The sequence below is a fragment of the Lichenostomus cassidix genome, chromosome 5 (assembly GCF_008360975.1).
Source record: "Lichenostomus cassidix isolate B80296 chromosome 5, HeHo_3.0, whole genome shotgun sequence".
Classification (NCBI taxonomy): Eukaryota; Metazoa; Chordata; class Aves; order Passeriformes; family Meliphagidae; genus Lichenostomus; species Lichenostomus cassidix.
Window position 1 is genome coordinate 26,013,502 of NC_139486.1, and position 26,271 is coordinate 26,039,772.

The 26,271-nt window shown below is 37.4% G+C and overlaps 1 protein-coding gene across 8 annotated transcripts in view; it reads right to left on the reverse strand.

Annotated features, from left to right (window-relative positions):
- The window catches only part of NPAS3 (neuronal PAS domain protein 3), a 603,379-nt gene that overhangs the window by 508,329 nt on the left and 68,779 nt on the right, over positions 1-26,271 (reverse strand). For 4 of the 8 annotated variants that reach the window (XM_085061915.1, XM_085061916.1, XM_085061918.1 and 1 more), the window contains exon 2: positions 8,942-9,031. The exons of the other annotated variants lie outside the window; for them this stretch is intronic. In XM_085061915.1, coding sequence (XP_084918041.1) covers positions 8,942-9,031 — 90 coding nt within the window. The remainder of the gene's footprint in view (positions 1-8,941; positions 9,032-26,271) is intronic. 8 annotated transcript variants of the gene reach the window in all.

Sequence of the window (26,271 nt, forward strand, 5' to 3'; positions counted from 1 at the left end):
ATTATATAATTTTTAGTTCATATGGTACAGTAGGTTTGTTGCTATTTGTTTATTTGTTGTTTTGAGGTTGGGTTTGTTTGGGTTTTTTGTTAGGTTTTTTGGAACAACATCACAATCACTTCATGACAAAAACAATTAAAAATTGTCATCTTCCTATTGCACTCAAGTAGAAGTACGCTTTATGCTTCATTGTATTTTCCCTTAAAATTATTGAATTTTCTTTCTTTTCAAAAGTGTGTGTTCTATGTATGTGCATATATGTACATGTGTGAATATGAGCACAGAACTTTTAAGACCACAAACACCTGGCAAATAGCTCTACAACAACAAAAATAAAATTTTACCAAATGCAATGCAAGTCTTGTTTTCTGCATACCAGTTTGACATGATGCAGATTTTGCTAAATATTTGCGTGTTTTAACTGGAGCACTATTTGTCTTAAAGGGAAAGCAAATCAGTATAAATACTTGAACTGACTATAGGTATCATGATCATAATGGAATTTTAGCATGTTTATGGTAACAGGTTCATCAACTTCAAGAGCCTCATAAGTTCAAAGTTTAGTGATGTTGCTGTATCTGGATGTGAAACAGGAGCTGTGTCATTTTTGCATCATAAAACCCTATGGCTGGGTAGAAGAATTCATTGACTGTAAATAACATAATTTAAGCCTTAAAATTAGGCAAGATACAGTACGGTGCAGGGCTTCCAAGTAGCCAAATAAAGAAAAACAATATTTAGAATCTGATTTTGAGGTTTGCTCAAAGAAATCCTTTTGGGAGGTAGGAAAAAGGAGGAACAAAATGTTAACCAAAAGGTTTATTTTTAGTAAACTCTGAACTTATTTTTCAATAACGTGCTATGCTTGCTGTACTTAATCATTTAATCTTCCAGTCATCTGAAAAATACATGTAGTTCTAAATAAGAGCACCCTTTGGCAAAAAGATTAAAAATAATTCATTATGGAAGAAAACTAATATGAAAGATTTTAGGTTTCCGAAAACCACCTCTTTGCTCTTCTTTTTAGATAAACACAGTCACTAAATTTGCTAACCATTTGCAAATAATCTAGCTTTGTTTCCAGAAACAGCTTAAAAAAAAAGAAAAAGGGAATTCACTAGTAGCCATCGCTACAAACACACAAATTTTCAAAGGAGAATTGTCTCCGTATTTCAACAGCATCACTATGCGAAACAAGCCTCACATTACTTGAAAGAAGGCTGCAGCCATCTCGTACTGCTGCAAGTAAAGAGTGTGCTCATGACTCACTGCCCCTGCCTGGTTGCAACTCATCAGTGCCGGCAGCCCTAATCTGCTCCCAGACATTATGACCAGCAGCTCTGATATATGGATTAGATCTACCCCAAGTACTCCGTGCAGGGAAAGAACTCCATAAGCCCTTTATTCCCTACGGAGTACCTGTGCAGGAGAATAAATCAGTGATATGAAAGAAAACATGAAATCCTTCCCAGTAAAATTTGCAGATGACACAAAAGATAATAAAATGGTAAATACCGGGGAGTTGTCAGTTCCACAGATTGCATGGCAGCCTGGGCTCACCTGAATAAGATGTGTTTTAACGCAGCTCAGCACAAAGCTGTCTATCTCATAACTAAGAGCACACATTCCAAACAAAGACAATATAATAACGCAGAAAGAGGCATATGGATGATGGTGGATAACCAAATTAATATTAGCCTACAGTGCAATACCCTGGATAGAGTGGTGAAAAAGATCCTTTGATGTACAAGGAAGTAAACACGGAGTAGCAATAGGAAAGGATTATATAAATCACTACTTGTGTTGAGACAGAGAATCTTTCTGCTTCAAACAGCTTGTAACAACATGGTTCTAGTTTATCTGTGATCCCTGAGCATTCCCACAGGAACAACTAATGGACTATACTAGTATTCAAACTAGCAAGCGTTAATCAAACAGCTACAGGAAGCATTCAAATTCTGGAAAACTTGCCTTGCTAAAAATGAAAAACCTGTGTCAAAGAGGAGGATAAACGATCACTGGTTTACTGTCTACAAATATTTAAATGGAGGGGTGGGAGGAAATGAGGAGTATCATGAATATTAAAGGAGAACTTTTCAGCTTCTTAATGCTGGAATTTGCATGCTTCTGCTGCATAAAAGTTAAAAAAATTCAGACAGAAAATAAGGTAACAATACTTTAACTAACAGTAAGTACTGTTCATCTAAAGAGAAGCAGGATTTTCTTTCATCTAAAATTTTTATAATCGGCATTTTCCTTCTAAAAAGAACCAGAAGTTGCAAGACTGTGTCGGTATCTTATGCTGTTATTTTAAAGCAGATGAAGACAAAGGGTTTGAACTTTATCATTCAAAAGCATACTTAAAACGTTCCAGGATAGCTTTGTTACTGCAACTCCTGCCACTTACGTGAGCATTACAGCAGGTATTTAGCTAGCTCCTTATATTTGTGGGATAATTACTTCCCCTTTCCCAAGTTGTGGAATGATCATTTAAGCTGTTAGTAAGCCACATCAACTTCTCACTCCTTTCCCAAGTAACATTTTGGATATACTTGGTATTAATACTTCTGTATGTGTGCAAAGCAGCAAGTTACTGAAAGAGCATGGGAAAAGTGAAACCTTGCTGAATATACAGAATAGCTCAGTCACAGATAATTTAAATTGATCTTTCCATTTCTGAAACCAGTTATGTGACTTGTGGAAAAAAAATTAACACAAAACCACACCACAAAACAACCTCAAAAAAACCCATGAAATAAACAACACAAAAAGACTACTTCATACCTGATATGAGAAAGAAATATAAAAGCAATTTCAGGATAAGATTAAAAAAATCTGCCTTAACAAGGAATGAGCAAACTGTGACTAATACCCTGCTGAAAGAGTGTGATTACAGGACGAGAAGACCCAGACAGTTTAACAAAGGCAAATGCCTAATTCGTCAATTGACCGATACCCACTTCACTTCAGAATTTGAATCAGAATATGTATTACAATTTGATATTACAAAGTGTAAGTGAATCTTCAAAATTTGTATTGAACTACAGACTGAGCAGCATTTTGTAAACCTAAATATGGTCCTTTATTTTTAAGAGGAATAAAATTTTGAAGTAACATGTATGCATCACACTTACTCTCTATTCAGGCTACATCCCATTAATCTCAAAGTAAAACTTTAAAGCCAGTGGAACATCTAACTGCATCATAATCAAAATATGACAAAACTTCTGTTGCTAAAAAATGGTATTTTTTGAGTGCTGCTCTCTCAAATGCTCCAATCAGCCAAGGATTGGACGTTCAACTTAATACTAGCCAGTGATCATTAATCATTTTAAAGTGCCATAGCTAATCTCATTTCTTACCCAGAGAAAGCCCACTCATGTCTTATGTGTAAGGGAGACACTGGTACACTTTTGAAGGTGTTTTAAATTTGGTTAATGACTCCTTTTTTACTTCCTACAAAAGACCTGTAGAACATCTCAGCACAGAGAACCCACAGATATGCTCAATGCTACACCAAGGTAAGAGCAAACATAGGCAGTGGTAACAGGGATGAAGTTTTTCCAGGTGGACTCACACTGGAGCTGTAAGGATCAGTTGACTTATGTTAAAAGCCTGTCACACAAGCATAGCACTGACTTCTCTGCTGTTTGCTGATAGAGAATGAATTAGGTTATAAGCTTTCAATATTTTCTGAGAGGTCAAATTTATGAAGAGGAGATATATAGAATCTTCTTCAAATGCACCTGTTAAATTCACATTGTGAGAAGTAAAACCAATCTGTGAAGCGATGGTACATTGCGACAAACTGAAATCCACTGTCCAAGAAGATGCAGCCTCTCCTTCCTATTTTACTACAGCAGAGCAAACCAAGTAGCAGTTTCTTCAGTTGTTCTCTCCTAAGTTAACCCCTAAACATGGGATCCTGAAGCCACTGTTGGAAAAAATATTCAACACACCCTACAGCATTAGCCTGAATGACAGCCCTGTTGTCTTACATGTTATATGTTTTTCCTGGAACTAAAACAATTGTTTAAGACTAGTGTGTTCCTTAGCTCTACAGCATCAGATGAGTCAGAACATACAAACAAAAATTCTGAAAAGTGTTACGTCTTTCTAAGGCGATTTATGTGCAGCACCACAACTAAGAAACAAGATGGAGAAAAATAGCAACTGCTCAGCTACCATCATCTTTTCTATGCTGCTTAAATGACTATACTGACCTGAACCAGCAGGCCCAGCTGCCAAGAGGCCAGCTGGGGGTTCTAATGCACTTTGACAAAGCTGTGGCTCTCCATATGGAGCCACCAGCTCCTCTTCTGCAGGCTTTTAACTGCTTTGTCCACATTAAGGTGGTGATGGGCACTGCAGACCACTTCAAGAACCCATCCTGCTGTGTTCTGCATCTGGTTGAACTCCCTCACTAGAACCTGTTTGGCCTGTTAAAAGGTTTATATTCTCATTTGTGTTGACTAGTAGGGCCATTCAATTTGTCATATATGCAAACCAATCCTGATTTTGTTATACAAATATGATAAATATATAAATCTGAATTTAAGCCTTAGACACTGAATGGAATAATTTAGCCTTGCACCTCCTTTTCTCATTTGTACAAATATTTATGAGTTTGATCCAACATGAAGTCTGACAGGAACTTACTTAGGTCTATCAAGTTTGGATGTTTTGAGCATTTACAGGCTCAGGATGAAGATGTGTATGTAACCAAGCTACACCTTTCAGGACAGATTGCTCCACTTAGACTGAGCTTTCTATATTCGTGTCACTAACTTGCTGAGAAATGAAAAGAGCTAAGAAGACCCCAGCTGTATTTCTGGGATTTAAATGAACTAGGTGTTTTCCTTACATATTTATTCCATGCTCTTGATTTCAGGAGAAACAGCTTACTGTAGAACTCTTCCCTATTCGCTATATTCCTGAAGACAGACATGACCATTAAGTCTCTAAGGAGAGGACAGGAAAAAGTAAGGAAGAGATGATTCTTCCACCCTTGCTTGGGAAATACTACACAACAGCTACCAAGGTGATACCCTGAAGGGTCATTTTGTGAAGTGACTTCCAGGCCAAGAACAATAAAACCCTGAGTATCCTCTGCTTGTGCCAAACAGACTCCCTGCAAAAACCCCCTTTTCTGATATGCCAGTATTCTTTGTAATTCAGCAACAAATAAAACCAGAGCATGGGCTGTCGCTGTTGAGCAGCTAGCAGAGTAATGAAGGCACCAGTTCTCAGTGGCAAGAAGGAATGACCTTTATTGTTTTGATTTCATCACATACATAGAGTTCTCAAAAGTCACCCAGATTGGTCAGTCAGAAGCCTTCCCCCAGGCCTGACTGGCCAGGCCTGCACTGCCCAAGTTCTGGGACACTGTTCCAACAACATCCAAACTTTATCTTTATTTATAAAACACAAGAAAAATTCTCATGGGAAAAACCTCTGCTAGCCACAATGAGCAAGTAGCTTTGCTCCTCTTCAGCTGTCTCTGGAGATCATCTACCCATGCTTTGTTTGCTGTTGGACACTCCATAAAGGTGAGGAAGAGTGCAAACCAGAGGTCTCTGGGCAAGCAGAAGAAAGGTTTTTCAATCTGGGCAGAGGGAAAAACCTTGGCAGTTTGGTTATAGTTGAAGTAGTTAGAACTGAACAAGAAATATTTCTTTTTCTTGTCACTTTTGTTTGACATCACAAAAGAAGTGCCTGGACATAGAGCTGGGGGAACTGGAAAAGGGGAAATATTCAGGAGTTGATGGACAGCTGTATTCCAGGTCAGTTACTGACAGGCCTCTGGTTTTGTCTCCATAGCTTAAGACAAGTCCCTACCACTAATGAACACAGAAATTATTTATAATTATTTTGAAGTTTACTTTAGAAACCTTTCAGAGAGCATACATACATGTTTAGTGACCCAAAAATGACACCAAGGTGGGGACAAGGTAGGACAGGAGGAATTTGTTGTCTTTTGCCACCAACTTTTGAAACTCTATTCCAAGCGAGGGATCTAGCAGCAGCTATGAGACTCAGTTGCAAGAATTTCATAAAGAATCTAGAGAAATCTGTATATGAACATTTAATATTTTGCCCATTTTATACATATTAGCTAATGCAATCATTGGTCCAGCTCCTCAGGAACCTGTGCTGCAAAAAGCTTTTTGCAATTTTTTTTAAAATACTACTATAATGTATTTACTAATCAATATTTTATGAACTTTTACAAACTGTTATTTCCAGTATTTATTAGCACTAAAATTTGCTTTAAGATGTTACTTCCCCCAGACGTTTTCTGAAAAGTACTTTTGGCATAGAAGGTCATGGTATGATGCTTTAAAATTTTTACAGAAAGGATCAGAATATCTCAATTTCAACTCCTAAGTAGCTTTACACAAAATACCTTTAGCAGGTACATGCTTAAGCATAAATCCAGAGTAGGCTCTCTGCATAATACTTCTTTTAATTTTAAAATGAGGTAGAGGGAAAAAAGTCAAGCTCCTAAATCCATGATTCTCTGTCCTATCCTACTCTCCCTGGCCAGCCCTTAAAATTTCCTTAGCTTTCAGAATGGTCACCCAACATTTCTATTGACAGCCAGTGGCATTTTTAGATTCATTATTCCTTTCCCAACCTAATCAGGGAAGAGACTGAGCATATGAGATGCACATGAACATCTAGTACCAAATGTTCATAAGCCTTGAAACACTAGAGTAAATGCTTTAAAAGTGTTACGAAAACAGTTTGATTTTTTTTTCTCTTGATTAGTCAGAAGTTTTCAGTAACTTGTTATATTTTTGGAAAGAAATTACTATGGGAAAAAAGTACCAAAAACATCCATTGGGAAGAAAACAGAAAGAATGCCTCAGAGACCTTAAGCAGTGTGGAAGAAGCACCAAGAGAAAATTTCACTAATCAAAAAGGGTTCTATATCTTCTTCAGAAAGACTTGGCTCTTAGCTTCCCAAAATAATCCCTGGTTTTACAAGCAAGGTGAACTGGGCTACAATACTTCATAATTCACATTTCAGGAATGACAAAACATATCAAAATCAACATTGTTTCATGTGGAGTCTGATTTTTGGATTTTGGCAATCCCCCCCTTTTTTGGTGGGCTTTTTGGTTGGTTGGTTGGTTGGGTTTTTCACCCCCCAAAAAAAGCTATTTTGCCAATGTTTATTTGCAATTGTATATCTATTTGTAAAAGAACATCAATTACTTCATTTTGTGGGCAGCACAGCTAGCTGGTTTTAACTATATTTACAAATTCTATCGAATTTTAAAAAATAAAAGAAATTAAGATAATCAACTATATTGCAGCAGAGTGAAGCCATCACAGTGTTTAACACTCATGAAAAACTGTGCCAAGTTTTCTTATTTCCACAAAGTTTCAAAATCCTGAAGTTGTTCTAAAAACTGATATAAATAGTGCACAACAAATCTGTTTCATATGTTTAAATAAACGAATACATTTTTATGCTTACTGAACTTACAAGAGAAGTAAAACCACTAAAATTAAGTTCTGTTGTGACATATAAAATCATACAAGATGTGAACTGCTTCAGTTACCCTGGACACTGCCATTGTTTAGAGAGACAGAAGGGAAAAGCCATCAAAAATTCAAAAAGTCCAGGAAGTATCTATAAGTCGATGTAAATCAGGAATAAAACATAACTCACACCAACAGTAGCCATTCACAAAAAAGCCAAGCAAGAGGTCAGATTTTCATTTTGGCTCACCAAGTTACACTGATGCTGTAATAATTTTGATAAATCTAGATTTCTCTTTTCCTCTCACTTCTGTAAACCAAAAGGATAGTCTTCATTTACACCGAAGTAACAGCTTTTACTCATGTGGTTGTACCTATTACTAAGAGAAAAGATTCAGGAAGCAAGCAGCAGGTTATAGAAACAAAAGAGGGAATGAGAGAATACGATCTTAAAAATTGTAATGATTATGACTGCCTTGCCAAAGAAACATTTTGTTGCAATTCAAAGTACAACTAATTTTTACAAGTAAAGGGGTTATTGGAAAATGAAATGTTATACAAAGGATGAGAATGGTAACACTGGTATACAAAACAGGAATACAGTTGAAGCATGAAAAGCAAACACTAAGTGACAGAATGCAGTTTCAAAATCCAGCAAGATAACAGAGAATTCATAATGCATTTGCAATATATTAATACAAAATCATCTGCAACACACCTGTCAAATATATACTTTTCGATTCTATGTCGAAGCAGATAATTAAATCCTTGTTGCAGTAAGATAGAAACTTCACTGCTTACAAAACTAACAGCAGTCAAGCACTTTGCGTTTGCCTGCCCAGAGCAATAGTATTTTTGTCAGAAGCACCAGTAATGATCTTGAGTTACGCACAAAAGCGGCCTCTGTTAGGGCAACGGACAAAGGCAAATGACTGCAAAGAAAGAGGACTCAACTTCAATTTAACTGTCCTGTAAGGTACATACTAATTAGCTGCAAAGCTATGAAATCCTAGCTAGCATGTTAAGTCTGCTACATGACAGTATAATTTGACTTCTTAAAGGATTATGCAAATTACAACTCATCATTCCATTACATGACTGAAAAAAAGTGACAGCTAATTTATACATAACACACCTTTCAAATCCCTAAGATGTGAAGCACCTGTGCAATACATTTTGCCTAGATTTTCTAGCGTGTACACTCTTGTTTATTGCACTGTACAGAAGCATACCTAAGAGATTTAGGAAAGTCTTAGGGTATTTTATTTGCTTTTTAGCTTTTAGAGCACAATCCCAAATAATTAAACAACATACTTCTGTCCCTGCAGTAGAGGTTTTGCACACAAGTAGAAGTGTACGGTTTCAACACACGTGCAATTTCTGAATAGCAGGAGAGCACGAGCACTAAATGCACGAGCTAGAGGCAAGACTCACACAGATTTCAACATACTTCTGGTAGGTAGATTCACAGTAGATTCCGTCATATCGGTAGATTTTCCTACATTCTGATTGGTTGGGCAGAGGATGCTGGACAGTTATTCTGTAGAGGCATCAAAAACAGATAGACATGACTAGAGAATCTCTACAGGTAACTGTAATGCAGGACAAATCAGTATGTTGAAATTGATTTATTTTAATTTTATTTTTTAAATTAAACGCTTTTCTGATCTCTTTAAATCAACTGCCTTGTGCACATAACACCCATAGTTTCCACTTTTCAAAATTTGCACTGAGAGTAAACTAAACTTCAATTCTCCACAAGAATGGTATTTTTTCCCCATCAAATATAAGTGGAAAAGGTATGGAATTTTATAAATCAAATTGATACTTCACATAGTTTGTATATATACAATATTGCTTATAAATCTGATTATTTATTGTTTACTGTTGCAATTCTTCCTCAGGCAGAACATTCATTTATGTCAGCTGGGAGTTTGTCCAGACAAAGACCAAATAACCCTCCAATTTAAAATGTCAACAGCAATTCTCACATTTGCACAGAATGAGGATGTTGTGGTATTATGAGGACTGTGATTGAAGGTGCTCAGCACCATCTGAATAATGCCATATGTTCTCGGATCGACTGAAAGAAAATGAAAGTGATTGGCAGCAATCAGGAGGTGCGCAGCATCTTGTAAAATCAAGCCCTAAAGATTTGTCAATCATTCTATTATTCATCCCTCCCCAGCTCCCTGTTAGCAGAAAATATAATTTGGCTATAAAAATTCAATGTTGTTTTTAAAATATACTTGGGAATTGCACACAAAACAGTACCCACCAATTTTCCTTTTTTTCCTCCCTCTTCTCTGCAATAAAAATACATTTTAGGTGCTTTTGTATCTTCCACAAATTAACACCTTTTTCCCTTGTAATTTAATGGTAGTTCACTGGAGTAAGTCTCCTTACTCCAGTGAGAATTTAAGAAATTTTACAATTTGAGAAATTTCACAGATTTTTCAAATGTAGACTTTTAGGCTGTGTTTTTTTAAAAAATAAATATTCTAGTCAGTAGAGAACTATTTTATGCTATCACTATTTTTATAGTATCAATATATATATGGCTCTGAGCTAATCTTGGATTTTAAAATTGTTTCAATGAGAATTTGAGACTGCAGGTTTGAGAAAAAAATTAGTGTAATTCTCCAGCTACAAGCTCTACAAGCAAATGGAAAGTTATCGACTGTGGAAACTGAGGACCTTCCTTTTGTAAGACTGCACCTACACAGTGTGTCAAGTGTAAACCATTTCATGTCTTTACAGCCCTGGTCCCTTGCTCATTTAAAGTAGAAACCTGGTCTGAGCAAGCCTCAGCACTGTTTTCGCCCCATGGGACCCTACAGGCAGAAGAAAGGAGACAGCTCTGCAATGAAGACAGGACCAAACACCTCTGAACTCTGGGATATACCTGCACTCACTAATTAAGACATTACCAGAGAAACTTATTTATTGTGATATCTGAGGCCTTTGAGTTAGATGGCTATGTACCATACACACCACATGAGGAAATTTAAGTATCTTAAAATGGGATTTGAAACACAGGTGCTATCTGCAGGGAACCACATAAACTGGTACAAGAGATCTGGGAGAGTTTCCTCTACACTGTGTGTGCCTAAGAGAGACACAAACCCTCCATTTTGGGTCACACAGAAATGCCTACATCAAAGAGAATGCAAGCTTCAAAATCATCAGTGCACCATCACACTGGCTGACCCAATGCCCAGCTTTAACTCCCTCTGCCATTTTTTTGTTTTGGTGGGGGATTTTTGGTTCTTTCTTTGCTTTTAGTTTTGTGATACAAGACTAGAAGAGATGCCTGTTTACTCCGTGGCTTCAGCAAAGACACAGGAGAATTAGCTTCTCAATGCCTCTCAGCCAAAGGATACTCATACATCTTCCACTGCTCCAAAGATTACCACATACTCGTAAAACAAGGGATATGTCAACTCCTCCTGCTAAAACAACAGCACTATTAAAGAAAAAAAATCAGGATTCATGGATGAAAGAAAAGGAGGCAGTGAGAGCATGTTGTATTAAGAGTCATTCAAAAATGCATAACCAGTCCTTGCAAAAACTATCAGAATCCTTCCCAGATGAGTGCCCTCATCACAGGCCTTCAGAATTATGCTTTTTCTTCCAACCAGTCCTTGGCCAAATGAATCTGGAATAGTAATACTGTTTATTGCTGTTACTTGAGTAGTTAAACAAGTACAGCAGAATACAGCTCACTCCAGAAAATCTTCATTCTGAAGTAGTTGTAGTATTCTTCTGGGAAGTGGAAGATGTGGATTTGAACACCCGTGTGATTAAATAGATCCTAAATAAGTATTCACTGCACCAAGCTCGTGTAGAATACTTGTCAGCCAGCTTTAGTTTGGTTGGTTTATTTTTTGCTCTTTTTTCAGGTGACAGAGAAATTGAAACAGAGCAGGCTGCATCTGAACATCAGGAAACACATTTTTACTGCAAGGGTGGTGCAGAAGTGGAACAAAAAGGTTGTGGAGTCTCCACCATGGAGAGAGTCAACACCCACCCAGACATAATCCTAGGAGACCAGGTCCCAATAACTGTTTCTCCAACCCAGAGGGGTTGGACAAGAGATCCTTCCCAACCTCAACCATGCTGTGATTCATGCCCAGATCAGAGATTTGGACTGTGAACAACAATCCTACTTTACATCTAGTCAGAATTAGGTTGGAACTCTTTTGGAGAGCGGGAAGCATTGAGGGGTTGGGGGGCATAGGGGTTGCATTTTGTTTTTAAATTAAGAAATATAAAAGGCTCTACAAACAACATAGCAGCTACTGTGGGTAATGGTCTGAGCCTTCCTTTGCACTGCATAGAGCTAGATTCCACTTCAGGAGCCAAGATCCTATTAATTTTTTGGACCCAGCCAATTACCCACTACTCTCTAAAAATTTTCTTTAACAAATTATTTAACTTTCACCTATTCCCTCTCTGCTGAGATAAAAATAATAATATTAATAATAATATTAATAGGAAAAACAACAAATCATGTCCCCAACACCAAGCTAAATCAGACCTCAGTGTAAATCTCTTAAAATTCCACTGACTTCACCAAGATCGCACAGCATCTAAGTTAGCACAGAATGGGGCTTATTGCACTTAACCTGAAAAATCAAACAGTCCTGAGACGCTATGGAATGCATTTCAAAGTGTGCATCAGATTTCTAGCTGCAACCTACGGCAATGCTTTGGGGAGAAAAAAATTCCTATTTTTCTGATATGATGTTTGTCTCTTATTGTTAAGATTTATTTTAGCACAGTAAGTGTATTTCCATAAATGGACCTTTATGCTGAATAAAAGCTACATTTTTATTTTATTTAAAAGCTGCCTAACACCATCACACATATTTGCCCTCTGCCCTATGTACTTTAGCTGTCATTTAATAGATTTACATTTACAATTAATGATCATCTGGTAACTATGAGGCTATGGGTCAGAAATAAAAACTTCCTCACAGAACAGCTTATTCAGCATTCCTTACTAGAACAAACTAAGAAAAAAAAATCCACAATGAACCCACAAAACATAAAAACAAGTTGCAAGAATTACTGGTTAGGATAAAAAAAAAAAAGTTTACCAAGACAACCAGTCTTGGTCATGGGGTGTATTTTTCCTCTCTAAAAAAAAAAAAAAAACAACCAATTTTAGACAATCTTCACCAAATTAATTCTGTTAACTTTTTTACCACGTTATGTCAGCAGATATACTCTGTCTCAGGTTCCACTTAAAAAATTGATTCAGCTGAAGATAAAACTGTATATTGGCTATTTACTCTAGGTACTGTATATTCTTGTTCTATTTTATGCTTTGAAATTGATTTCTTGTATGCTTCTCTGTGTTAAAAATTAGAGCACTGAAGAGTATTTGAGTCTGATCAATTTGCAGTGGTTAGCTCACCCCAATTTTAGTTGACTGATTTGAGAGGCAAACACCTATTCTGATGTAAGCTTTTAGAAAGGTAAAAGTTGCCATTTCATAATAATAAAGGCAAAAATGACTTTTAGGTTATAACTATCTACCTCTGTACTGCAGGTTATTTTCCAAAGAAGCCAGAAATACACCAGACAAAATGCCTACAAACACTGCATGAAAGGTGATATTTCACTTATTATTTGTATCCACTATTCCTTAGGGGGTGTGCTGTAAGATGATGGTGCTGGGTGCACTCTCATACCTGACCTTGGTTTTTAGACATTGCACATTTCCCCTAAAAAGTTCAAAAGTATCACCTCAGATGTGAAAGGATTACAAACTGCTGTGTTTGCACATTAGACAGCTCATCTTCGTTTCTTTATGTGTCACTAAACTCTAGATGGATTCATCATAAAACTTGAGGTGGAACTTAAGTGCATTTACATACATGTGAAATGTGTAAGCTATGACTAATTTTAACTCACAGGGCAGAATTTAAATAATTAGTTACAAGAAGTCAAACTAAGGGAAAAAAGGAGGAAAGAGATGGTTAGAGGCAGAGTAGTAAATTGTTCCATTTTTGCAGGTAATCTAAATGCAAACTAGAAGCAACTTATCATGAGAATGGATTTTCCACCATCTGGTCAAATAACAGGGGATTTGTCTAGTGGCAAGCAAAGAATGGAATGATGTGAGAAAGATTAGCGGGCAAGTCCTACAGTTGGCTAAAATGTATTTTGTGCAAACAAGAACAGATGACGCCTTAACAATTACACCTGTCAAAAACTCCAGAAAGCAATCCATCTCTGAACAGCCCAGTTGAAAACAGGCTAGTTCATAACAAAATGAATTTTTTTAAACAATTGCCAGCCATAACAGTTTGATGCATGACAAGCTTAGGAAGTTGCGTTCCACATACAACTGAAACCTTAACTAACTGGACCCTGCTTTTCTCTGATAAGTAAGGTATTAAACTATATAAGAAAAAAAAAATCTTAAGTGAAGCAATGCAAATAGCTAATAATCTTGGAAAGCAAGAAAATTCAGAGTTAAGCCTGACATACAGGTACTCTATAAATTTCCAGTATGTCCTATATGAACTGGTACAAGAGTGTTTTGGTTTTTTTTTAATGGCCCTTTTTGTGGGAGTCCAAAATACCAAATAGTACCTGGTGTGCCTTGCACAGAATCCAGACAGTTCCTAGAATTAAAGTTTCTTCTAAATATAGATGAGAAGCCTTAAAATTACTACCCTGTATATATCCTGCCAGAAAAGGAATTCTAATAATGTTTTCTGTAGAGATATGATTTCTTTCTTCAGAAAAGATATAATCTCAAAGTGCAACAATATTTTACACCAATTCCAAGGTTATTTTCCTTAAAATTAATTGTTTATAAGTGCACCTAATGTTTCAGCACCCAAACTTGCCATATACTGATACTTTCTTTTTTAAAAAAGTCATAGTTCATTATAGAAGATGGAGATTATAGCTCATATATCTATTTGGAATGAATGGTGAAGACTGTCCCAGAATTAATCAGGTTTTTTGTACTGTTGGGTCTCTGGCTTTCAAATTTTCAAGCAGAACTTGTTACTTCATTACGCAATTTAACAAAATGATTTAACGAAAGAGTTCACAGAAAGTCAACCTTGTAGCTGTCAGCAGACTCTAGTAAGGTGAATCAGAGGAGAGCTTGAGGGGCTGCTTTCTTCTTCCTTTTTAAAGACCATGGAGATGATTTGGGGTGGTTATTTATCTATTTTGAATTTTTTTCTCTTGTGAGAGAGACAAAGAATAGTATTTTGCCACACTTCGTATTCAGATGGGCCAGAAGTACAGTCATGGAGCAAATGACACTCCATATTATACATATGCTCTTGGTCTAAGGCTTCCTTTTGCTCTGGTATGGATGAGAACTCACTGCATACAACATGGGCAATAGGAAAAAACCCCAAGCGTTCTAACTGTAGACTTCACAGTTACAAGGTAGCTGACAGTTCTTACACAAGATGGCAATTTGAAAGTACTTTTGGGTTCCTGAGATCATTTCTGTGGAGACTTGACAGGCTGTAGTTAATATTTTTATCCTCCCGCCTCATTTTTGCTGTGTAACTGTGGTAAGGTTGAGATGTGGTGCTACAGTAAAATCTCATTTAATTTCCAAACACTGAAATAGTTATCCCCATTAAATATTTGAAAATTAATCAGAAATTGTGCAAGATCTATCTTTCTTTTCCTTTTGTTTCTGTCTCCTAAGAATTCTGAGAATTCTTGGCGGAGGTCAAGATGCTACATTTAACCCCATGGTTCTCACACACTGCTTATTTCTGCTTTTCCACACCTTAACAGATCAACATTATTTTTCAAGCTTGTAGTAGTAACACAGGCTTGGTGCTGGAAGGATTTTCTGTGTATGAAAGCTCTTACATTCAAGGATTCAACTCCTAATTAGTAAAAATAGCATGATTTAGAGCTTACTCCCTCAGAAATTAGAAATCTATTCTGAACAACTTACTGTCTCTATTTTACCCTGTAAATATCAGCACAGTAACATTGCTTCCAGGGGACAAGGGTTTTTTCAATGAAAATTCAGGAATGATGAGTGTGAGGGCTCAGATTCAGACAGCCCTAGGCCTCCAAAACTGTTGATCCCTGGGAAACACAATACTCAGGTGTCAATCAAGCTACATATTGAAGGTTTCTAATTTTTTTTTTTTTTTAACAAACATTACATTATTTCATTAGCATTTTCAATTTTGTGAGTATAGAATATCAAGAACTTTATTACGAGAAAAGAAAAATAAACTATCTCCTCCCACTTCATAGCCAAAACTTAAGTGATACCAGCCATGGAAGTAGAAGAGATTGTAGAAACTGAGATTTACTTAAATTTTCCAAATGAAAGCTTGTCTGTGTCTTCTTTACTTTGGTCTCTGGACAGGTTTTCTGCTGCATTACTTCAGCTTTCTATATATCCCCCTATACTCTTTCCTTACTTTCTTAGTTAATTTTTGTGCATAGACACGTTTAGAATGAAGTCCTACCACTTTTTTTATTCAAGCTACACATGAATAACTTAACTGATGTAGTTATAGCCATACTTTTCTCTTTAAAATTAAGTATTTTAAAGCTAAAGCATCAGATATGGTATGAGATTTCTTCCTATCATGCAACAGAAGATTGCATGATTATAAGCCAGAAAGGAATGTAGAAAATTATTGTGTTGCTTTGATCAATACTGAGAGCAAAAAGGAGGATAATCTACTTGGGCCTTCTGTATGACACTTTTGATATCTCTGACACCCTTTGAAGAAAGGAAAGGGTTCAAGCAGTTAGGCCATCACTAGAATCACCACTCATCTCCACCCCTAGCCTGTACACTAGCCAAGAGAAAAAAGCTTGGATATGTTTTCTACTCCCTCAGATTTCAAAGATGATACAGAAGTGTCACAATATTCTCTAAAAATCAGGTCAAGATTTGAGGAACACCAGTGTAGGCAGAAAGTACAGGTAACAGCTCAGAGGCCATCCGAAATGCATGATAGAATACCATCAATATAAACATGTTTCTAGAAATGTGTCCTTTATGGTCCATGTGTGTGCTTGCCTGCTGCCTAAACCAGAGTCCTCTATGCATATCCTCAATTCTTACTGCAATGTGCAGTAGGCTACCTCAACAGAAAACTAATACTGCTTTGGATGACTTGCCAGTACGAGTCCCCACTCACCATAAAATTCAGGTTTGGCTTTTCCTCTGTCCTACTTCTCTCTTATCTGTTCTTACAATTATAGGGAATGATGAAGAAAAAAAACAAGTGCCAGTCAATCAATGCCTGGCTACAAGCCTGGTGTGACCAGAAGAAATCCTGGGTTTTTGCTTATGGGTTGGTTTACAAACAGCTGACCTGCTAGAAATAAAGGGTGCACCTGTTTCAAAGGGGAAAAAGGATCTTTGCCCAGGAGTTAACAGTGTTTGTTGAACAAGCTTTAAGCTAGACTTGAAAGTAAAGAGACAAAACTAGGCTCACAAGAAATAAGGCGGGGGCCAGCACACTGAAGTTTGAGGGATGTGCTGACAAGGTCCTTTGGTCTTGGCCATCTCACTGAAGGCAGGGAATGGAGATCTGTGTGGCAGCTAAGACACAAAGGTTATTGATGGATTAGAAGCCACAGGAGCACATGACAATGGTGATGTAGGAATTAAGGCTTCTCCCCAACAAGGTGTTGGGATCAATAGCCCAGCTGAAGTGCCTCTACATCAATGCACACAGCACAAGCAACAGACAGGAGGAGCTAAACCACTGTGCAGCAGGAAAACTGCCATCAGTTTCCTGAGAGTTGCTATCATGGAAGCATGGTGGGATGACTCACACAACCAGAGTGCTGCAATGGATGGCTGTACACTCTTCAGAAGGGATAATCAAGGAAGGAGAGGCAGCTGAGCTACTTACTGACTTCTTTGTCTCAGTCTTTATTAGTAAGACCAGTTGCTCTCTGGGTACCCAGCTCCCTGAGCTGGAAGCCAGAGACCAGGAGTAGAATAAAGCCCCCATAATCCATGGAGAAATGGTCAGTGACCTGATAGACCATTTAGACATACAAAAATCTACGGGGGCAGATGGGGTCTAACCAAGGGTACTGAGGGATGTGGTGGAAGTGTTCACTGAGACAATTTTCAGCATTTGCCAGCAGTCCTGCCTAACTGGGGAGGTCCCAGATGACTGGAAGTTGGCATATGTGATGCCCACATACAAGAAGGGCTGGAACAGGGATACGGAGAACTACAGGCCTGTCAGCCTGACCTCAGTGTTAGGGAAGGCCTGCCATAGAGCAGATCATCTTGAGTGCTACCACAGGGCATGTAAAGGACAACGAAAGGGTCAGGCCCAGCCAGCATGGGTTTGTGAAAGGCATGTCCTGCTTGACTAAACTAACCTCCATCTATGCTAGAGTAACCCCACTAAGTGGACAGGGCTGTGGATACTGTCTACCTGGACTCCAGTGAAATTTTGACACTGTTTCCCACAGCATTCCCCTGGAGAAACTGGCTGCTCATGGCATAGATGGGTGTCCTCTTCACTGGGTAAAACTCTGGCTGGATGGCCAGAGCCATGGGGCAGAGGCAAATGGAGTTAAATCCAGCTGGTGACAAATGGTATTCCCCAAGGCTCCGTATTAAGCCCAGTCCTGTTTAATAACTTTAGTCACTTTGCAGATTACACCAGTTTAGGCAGGAGTATCAATCTGCTGGAGGGCAGGAAGGCTCTACAGGCAGATCTGGACAGGCTGGATCCATGAACCAAGGCCAGCTGTAGAAGGTTCAACACGCTGAAGTGCCAGATCCTACACGTGGGTCACAACAACCCCAGACAGTGCTACGGGCTGGGGGAAGAGTGGCTGGAAATCTCATCAGCAGGAAAGGACCTGAGGGTGGTGGTTGACAGCAGCTGAACATGACCCAGTGTGTGCCCAGGTGGCCAAGAAGGCCAGTGGCATCCTGGCCTGTACCAGAAATAATGTGTTCAGCAGGGCTAGAGAAGTGATTTACCCTCTGTACTTGAGGCCACACCTCAAATCCTGTATTCAGCTCTGGGCCTGTCACTCCAAGAAAGACACTGAGGTGCTGGAGCATGTCCAGAGAAGCACAATGGAGCTGGTGAAGGCTCTGGAGCACAAATCTGATTAGAAGAAAATGAGGGAGCTGGTGATGTGTAGCCTAGAGAAAAGCCTCAAGGGAAACCTTATTGCTCTCTACAATTGCCTGAAAGAAGGTTCTAGCAAGGTGGGGATCTTTCTCTTCTCTCTAGTAATGGGCAACAGGACAAGAGAAAGCTGCCTTCAGTTGGACCTAGGGGAGGTTTAGATTGAAAATTGGGAAAAATTTCTTCACTGAGAGGGGGATCCCAGTACTGAAAAAGGCTGTCCAGGTAGGTGGTGGAGTCATCAGCCATGCAGGTATTTAATTTATATGCAAGTGTTGCACTTACAGACGTGGGGTAGTGGTGAACTTGGCAGTGTTAGGCCAGCAGTTGCACATTATGATCTTAAAGGTTTTTTCCAATATAATAAAGTCAATGGGGAGACTTCTTATAGTAAAATTGACAGTAATCTCATCCAATTAGAAGGATTTAAAGCATTTCTAGAGCACTGGACTATGGGGTAAACTAACCTGTATATCCAGTCTGTCTTTGTTTTCTTTTTATTTCCCCCTCCAATGCACTGATATGATAAAGATGCACAGACTGCAGCAACTATCCATATTGATTATGCTACTTGGGTCTGATGTTCTGCTGCATTTTATAAGCACATAAAGTATGAACAGTTTTGAAAAAATACCTGCCCTGAGGTTAAGATTGTTTCAGAAGTCCACTCAGATCATAGTTGGCTCACATCTACTTTAACATATGTAGCTCTATCACTTTTTTTTTAACTTTTCTGAAATTTAGTACTCTTCATAGAGATCATCAGGGACCTCTCTCTAGTGAAAAAAATACAAAAACCAGACAGTAATTCTTACATTGGAACCGGACTTCATATAGATTAAAAACTAAGCTTAGCAACTGCTTTTAAGGAAGCAGTTGAATAGTTTTATAAGTCTTGTCCTGGATCCTTTGCAACTAAATACATCTGCAGTTGAAAAAGACCATGACGTGAAGCCCAAAGTCAAAGAGCAGGTCAATACCAGACAGAAATGAAGCAAGGTCTTGAATTCTCAACCCTTGGTCCATCCCCTGCTGAAATGGTCAATGTTCTCAATAGCTCAGCACATGTCAAATCCTTTCTGAATCCTTCTGTATTTTTGATATAAACAATGTAGAGTTCATTGAAATTTGCTAACTAATCATACAGTGTAGGGAGGGAGTACATTTTCGTATTCCTAAATTGTAAACTTTTGATTTTACTTTATAGCTACTAGCATCTCCCACTATAAGCATAGTAAATAGAAGCATTCAGTGTATATTGCTATTTTTTGTCATGAACTTCTCATTTAATTTCTCTTGATACTTACCCAGCCTCTTCACATTAAACACAAGTAATTTTTGTGGCTTCAGACTGACTGTATTCTTACTATATCTTTCTCTCAGTGATCAGAACTGAAACATTATTCAAGTGATGTTGTACCATTGATCTATATACCACAGTATCTTTGTTATAATGTTCACACTACAGTATCATTAGATGCATTTTCAATACAATTTTCTACCCCATCCCTCAACATTGCTTAACGTTTTGTTTGCTTTTATGTTTAGTGTTGCACACTAAAGCAAAGATTTTCACTGAGCTGTCCTCAGTGACATCCAGGCATATTTCCTCTAGGTTATAGTTAATTTAGAATCCAGCAATGTGTATGAGTAGTTCAAATTGTTTTTTTCCAATGTGCACTACGTTTCATCTGTCAGCAATGAATCATTTGTCATTATGCTGCCTGTTTCCTCAGTGAGGTGCCTCAGAAGTCCCTCGCAGTTTCTTCTAATCTCTACAAACCTAAGCAGAAATGAGCTTCTTGCATACCATATTCTCTTTCTAAAATACTCATAACTGTATTAAATTTTCTTTAAAAAATTTAACGGGGGACATATTCAGAAACTTTTAACAGTCAGAAAACACCACATTACTTTTTCCTCATCCTCATTTATATTTTATAACAATTTTCTAATAGATTAGAAAAGCACTGCTTTTAAGCATAGAAGTCATTCTTGTTTCTTCAATACACTTAAGTTTTTAGCAATTTTTTGTTGCTTTCATATACATTGTGGATGTTTTATTGGAAAATGCTCCTTACTTAGTTTTACTCATATTGTTATTGGGAAGTATTTTTTTTTTAATATTTGAACACTCTTTTTGCCATTGTTCTGACAAAATAGAATCAGTAGCAGAACTAGACCCACAGAGCTAAATGCCATTCTCAGTCCATAATCTAAGTGGTCTGAATAGGGCTGTAGGTTTCATTCCCTGACATGTGAGTGAGGAGAAAAAAAACCAAACTGCTGATGCAATAGACCTTCTTCCACAAGTTTAAAGCCTATATGCTCAGCATCCCAGTATATACAGTATTTTTGCTGGTGGATCCATGTAGTTAATACTCATCCATTTCTGCTGACAGGATCTCCTAGGACAGTATGATGCATAAAGCTCTTATGCATAGCTCTGCGGAACACAGGGGCAAACGTTTTTTCAGCTATACATCAGTACTAAACAGTTTCAAATCCCACAGATGAGGAGATAGTCCAATTTGGCAGGTTTCTCTCTCAGGACTTCTTTTCTCTTTTTAAAAAAGAAGAAATTAATAATTTGTCTGTAAACCCTTTATATGATCTTCATGCTGTCATTTTGATGTTTCTCTTCAGGAACAAAAAGTAAACAGGTAAAACTCCTAAGTAATATCTTGACACATGTATTCTATTCATTATAACAATTAAATTTACAGAGATAGGGAATATGCTCCTGAGAATAAGCTTCCTGAAGTTTGACTTGGGCTGGAGCCAAAACATTTCAGGTTTAGTACTCAGGAGTATTATTTAGAAGATAAATTGCTTGATATCAGATTTTGGGAAAGGTAGAATTAGCATCAAGTCTTGTTGCACAGCAATTCATTGGAGGGAACATACCCTGTATTACTTGCTCATATTCACAATAATAATTAAAAAACCAAACAAACCTCTGGCTAAGGGAATTTAGCTTTAATAAAACGTTTTGAAGATGCTGTTAGGGAGTATTCCATTGAAGGAAAAGTGATAAATACTCTCCACTTTATTTTTATGTTATCACAATATTGTGTGGCCTGAAAAAGATTTTGAGCACTATACAGTCTTATCAGTCTCTCACCGTTAAAACTGATTATTCCTATGGACAGGGGACCTTGAACTTCTAAGTGACAAAAACAATTCTTGAACAACTGTGCAGCTGCTCCTCACAGAATACACTCTTGCAGAAAGGATTACATTCAACTGTTTCCACAAAGAAACATCAGCAGCAAGGAAATACGAACTACTTCTTTTCCCCCTGCTTACTTGGAGACTAAGCTTTTGCAGATGTTGAACTTATGCCTGTAGCACAACGTGTGCAGAAATGTGCACACATACCATTCACATGCACACATCTGAACAGGAATTGACTCATAAGTAACAAAAATTGTTCCTCTTATCTTGCAAGTGCAATTTTCATCATGAGTATGTAAACGTTATTTTTATGCAACACTGTAAGCAACCATATCAGCTTATCTTTGCAGATAAAAGAACAGGGGTATTACTCCTTGAAACTACACCACTGCACACATACCTATTCTTCAATACTGCGTTGAGCTGTCTGTATTGCATTATGTCACTTCATTCACATTTAGAGTACAACAAAAGTTTTAAATTACTTTTAAAAACAAACAACAGGTCAGTCTAAAATTAATGAAAACAAGCCTGAAGTTGTACAGGAAACCACAGATGTCACATAGCAGTCAAAAAGGATGACGCTGATGTTAAAAAAATGGTCTCAGGAATTAGTACTCAAATATATAAACTCCTCAGTGCCTATTGCTGACTTGGATCTATCCTGAAGGACATCTTTTTTGTGGTACACCTCTTCTTGAACAAGGAGTGAAAACATAAGGCAATCTAAATGTATTAATGGGGAGAAAACAGCTGGTGGCACTGAAAGCCTCAGAGGAAAAGGCACTACATGGGTTTTTTATTCTTTAAAAAGTGTTTCAATTTGGTTAGAAGGGGAAGAGAATAAAAAAGCTTCTCAGCAGCACCACCTGTTTATTTTATTTTTGATTCCCACTTACCTGATTCTTATGAGGCCATTTAGAGAATTCTTAGAGCAGCTTATTTTTTTCTTTTTGTTGGTTTCTTTTTTGTTTGTTTTTGAGTGGGGTTTTTTGTTTGTTTGTATTTGGTGTGGATTTTGGGGTTTTTTTCGGTGGGTTTTTTGGGTTGTTTATTTTTGTTGTTTTGAATACTAATACTGGACAGTGATACTGCATCAGTAAATATGCCTTGAGCCTCCACATTACAATGTTGTGATTAAGTTTTGGACATGTGGTGAGTTTTACACCACTCTTAAGGCTCTTTCTATTATACAGACACCATTATTATACACCTCTCTTTGCCCAGATTCTGACAATATAAGAAATCTAAGCTGGTAACAGCTTGAATGAATACATGAAGGAGCAATAAAAGGATTAGATTATTTATTTAGCTAAGTATTGTTAATACATATATAAAGAGCAATATTCTCTTTTATTAATTTCATTGTAAACAGTTTCATAAATAAGTGAATTCCAGACAGTCCATTTATCTTTACAAGGTTTAGCATTGCTTCGTAAACCATATTGTATTGCAAGTTGTTTTTTACTTCAATCATGATGGCAAAATTACTACAGTCATATTTTTGTTTTGGGGAGAAGACTGGCAGAGGAACACTCCATTAAGAGACATTCATTTTATAATAGAAATCCACAGATATCCTATTTCCTACCACGAAATTTTGGAAAAATGAATACTTATCCAGCAGTTCATGCAGTTTCTTGATTTCAAAGCCTGTAAAGGCTATTAAAGTAATCTAGCTAATAGCACAATAGACTTCCTCGTGCACGGATAAATGCCCATTATATCTTCAATTCGTCTTTGCTTTCAGTAATCCTCCAGTAAATCACACTCAAAAATAAATAAATAAATCTTCAAAATGCTGATATTTCATGAATCACTATTAGTTTGCAATCACAAATGGAGAATGCATTTTCCTTCTCTTTTTTTTTTTAATTTTTATTTTTAAGCAAAGGATTGGGTTTTGTTTAGTTTTGCAACAGCTTTGAAACACCTTGGTTCAAGAACAGTCTCCTTACTTTACATGTAGGCATTGGCCAGTATGTTTTTACCTTTGAAAATTCAAATGTTAGTAAAAAAAAAAAAAAATACTGTATTAGCCAGTGATAAAGTCAAAGGAAAATATGCTTCCACTAAAAACTGCTGAAGTATTTGCCACATTTCTCCTCTTCAATAACACCACATAAACTTCATCAGATACATTTAGGAACAGAGCTCCTGTGTCTTCTCAGTGAGTTATTCTGGCTGCAAACATACTGCACATGCTATTGAAAGTGTTTAATAATAGAAGACCATGCACTTTCATGTAATTCATAATTAGAAGATGACTACAACTGCATTATTTAAAATCAAGCCTTTGTTATCAGCACCAGTTTTAGACAGAAGCTGAGAATCATTTGTGAGCTGTGGCAGACCCAGACTGTTCAAAGCAATTGCTGTTCAGCATGAAAGCTGCAATGGAGGTCACAGAACAGGTCAGGAGGAAAGATAGTGTATCGATTTCACACCAGGAATAGAGGCGAAGCGAGGGCCCACTGTTGCTGCATGTGATGTATTTCACTTCAGTTTAAGGCACATTTCATTCCAATTCAAGAGGGGGTGGGGAGCAAAGGGTGAGCGGATTTCACACTGAATCATGATGAATTCTGGACTTGTGTATTCCAGTAAATATCTCCTTCCTGACATTAAGTATTTCTATAGCAGACTGAATACAATGGAAATCAGACTGCAATCAGATAACAGGAGAGGACTCCTGGGGAAAAAACCCAAATGAAACCAAAATACCACCCCCAAAAAACCCCTCCCACCAAAGCCTATATAAGATTAGGTCTACTGCATCCCATATTAGTATATACAAATGTTTTCTCAAGCCCAGAAAACTGTTACAGATCAAGTCTACTAAAGAAAATGTACTTTGTTCCAATATTCATGTTGCTGAAGACAACTTTATATGATATTCTAATCTTTTATTAAAACATCGTTAAGCCACATAAACCTAAGCCAAAAGGCTTCAAAAACCAGAGGACAGAAAGTCTGTTCACTGAAACCTCCCAGCTATGCACACACAAAGGCACACTCAGTGCAAAGAGAATGCAACTCCTGACAAAATATTTTAGTATGTTTATTATAGTAATGCATTTAAAAGGTGATGCATAATTTTATTTTCATTTTATTTCATTTTATATGATAATATAAATTGATATTCCAAATGACCCTGACTACTCCAGCAAAGGACATTAGCAACTATCCCTCAGTGTTTTATAGAAGAGTGTTGGTGATTATTCATATTTCATTGCCTAGTAATAATGGCCAGCTTCTGTCCCAACTTCTTTTTTAATAAATAAATAAATAATAAATAAAAACATCAGTTCTAATGAGGAAAGCATTAACTATAACTAAAGGGATATTTCTCAAGTTACTTGGATAACAGGCTAGCCTTGTTCAATTTTTTTCCCAGCACCAGGACACTTAATTTCCAGTACTTTTGCCCAGCATGCCGTAAAATTGTCAGCTTCTAAACTGTTAAGTTCACATACAGGGTAATGGTCAAATGCTAAGATTTTTATGGATAAAGTGCTCTCTCCCTCCGTGATCTTACTTTGAATAACTTGTTCTCTGAAAAAGTGCTCCTCTTTTTAAATGCTGACTCTGCTATTCTGCTTGTGACAATATTTTACAACTTTTCTAGATCTCTATATTGGTTCCATAACACTAGCAAAATAGCCAGACACTGACATATTTCAGAACAAAAGAGGACTATATTTGAGACTGCACAGAGATTTCCTATTAAATTATTTATATTAGTTCACTTCCACGTCATTATTTCTTTTCAACTGTTCTAAGGCATCAGTGTCAACTTCTTGAACCCTCTCATGAAAGCTTTGCTGTCATCAGGGTCTATTTCAGCATCCTTAATTCTGCATAAGGAATCAGTTACCCAGCAAGTTTCCAATCACAAAGGGCCAGATGCTCCTCTCTGCTACATGCTGGAGTTGGCCAGACGGGCCCCTCACTAAGACTGTGGAGGGCAAAAGGTGGCCGTGCAGAGAGAGAGAGTGTGTGTGTGCTACTGGCCTGCCACAAAACAGCTGAGTCTGCTGTGCATGAAGAGGGAAAAAATTCAAACAGTGGAAATGGTTAACAAACCGAAGTGATAGCAGCAATCAGGTACTCCATGATCCACAAGGACATATTAACTTGCACTGCAAAGTTCCATAACATATGTTATATAAATATATGTTATAGATATATATACATAACCATAAATAATTATTCAACTTTGATGATGCTGCGCTGTAGAAGTGTATAGAAATCTTGATGCTCTGCTATATAAACGTACAGAAATCTTTGGTTTGAGTGAGGCTTCAGTGGATTAGCACCAGCTGGCTACAGACAAAGTCAAAACCTACTAAGTGCTATTTGATCTACAGACTCCTGCTGACACCATACATTGTGAGATTCTTCTTCCTCTGATATGTGGAGTAGAGTTAAACTGCCTGTGATGGCTCCTCTCAGGAACATC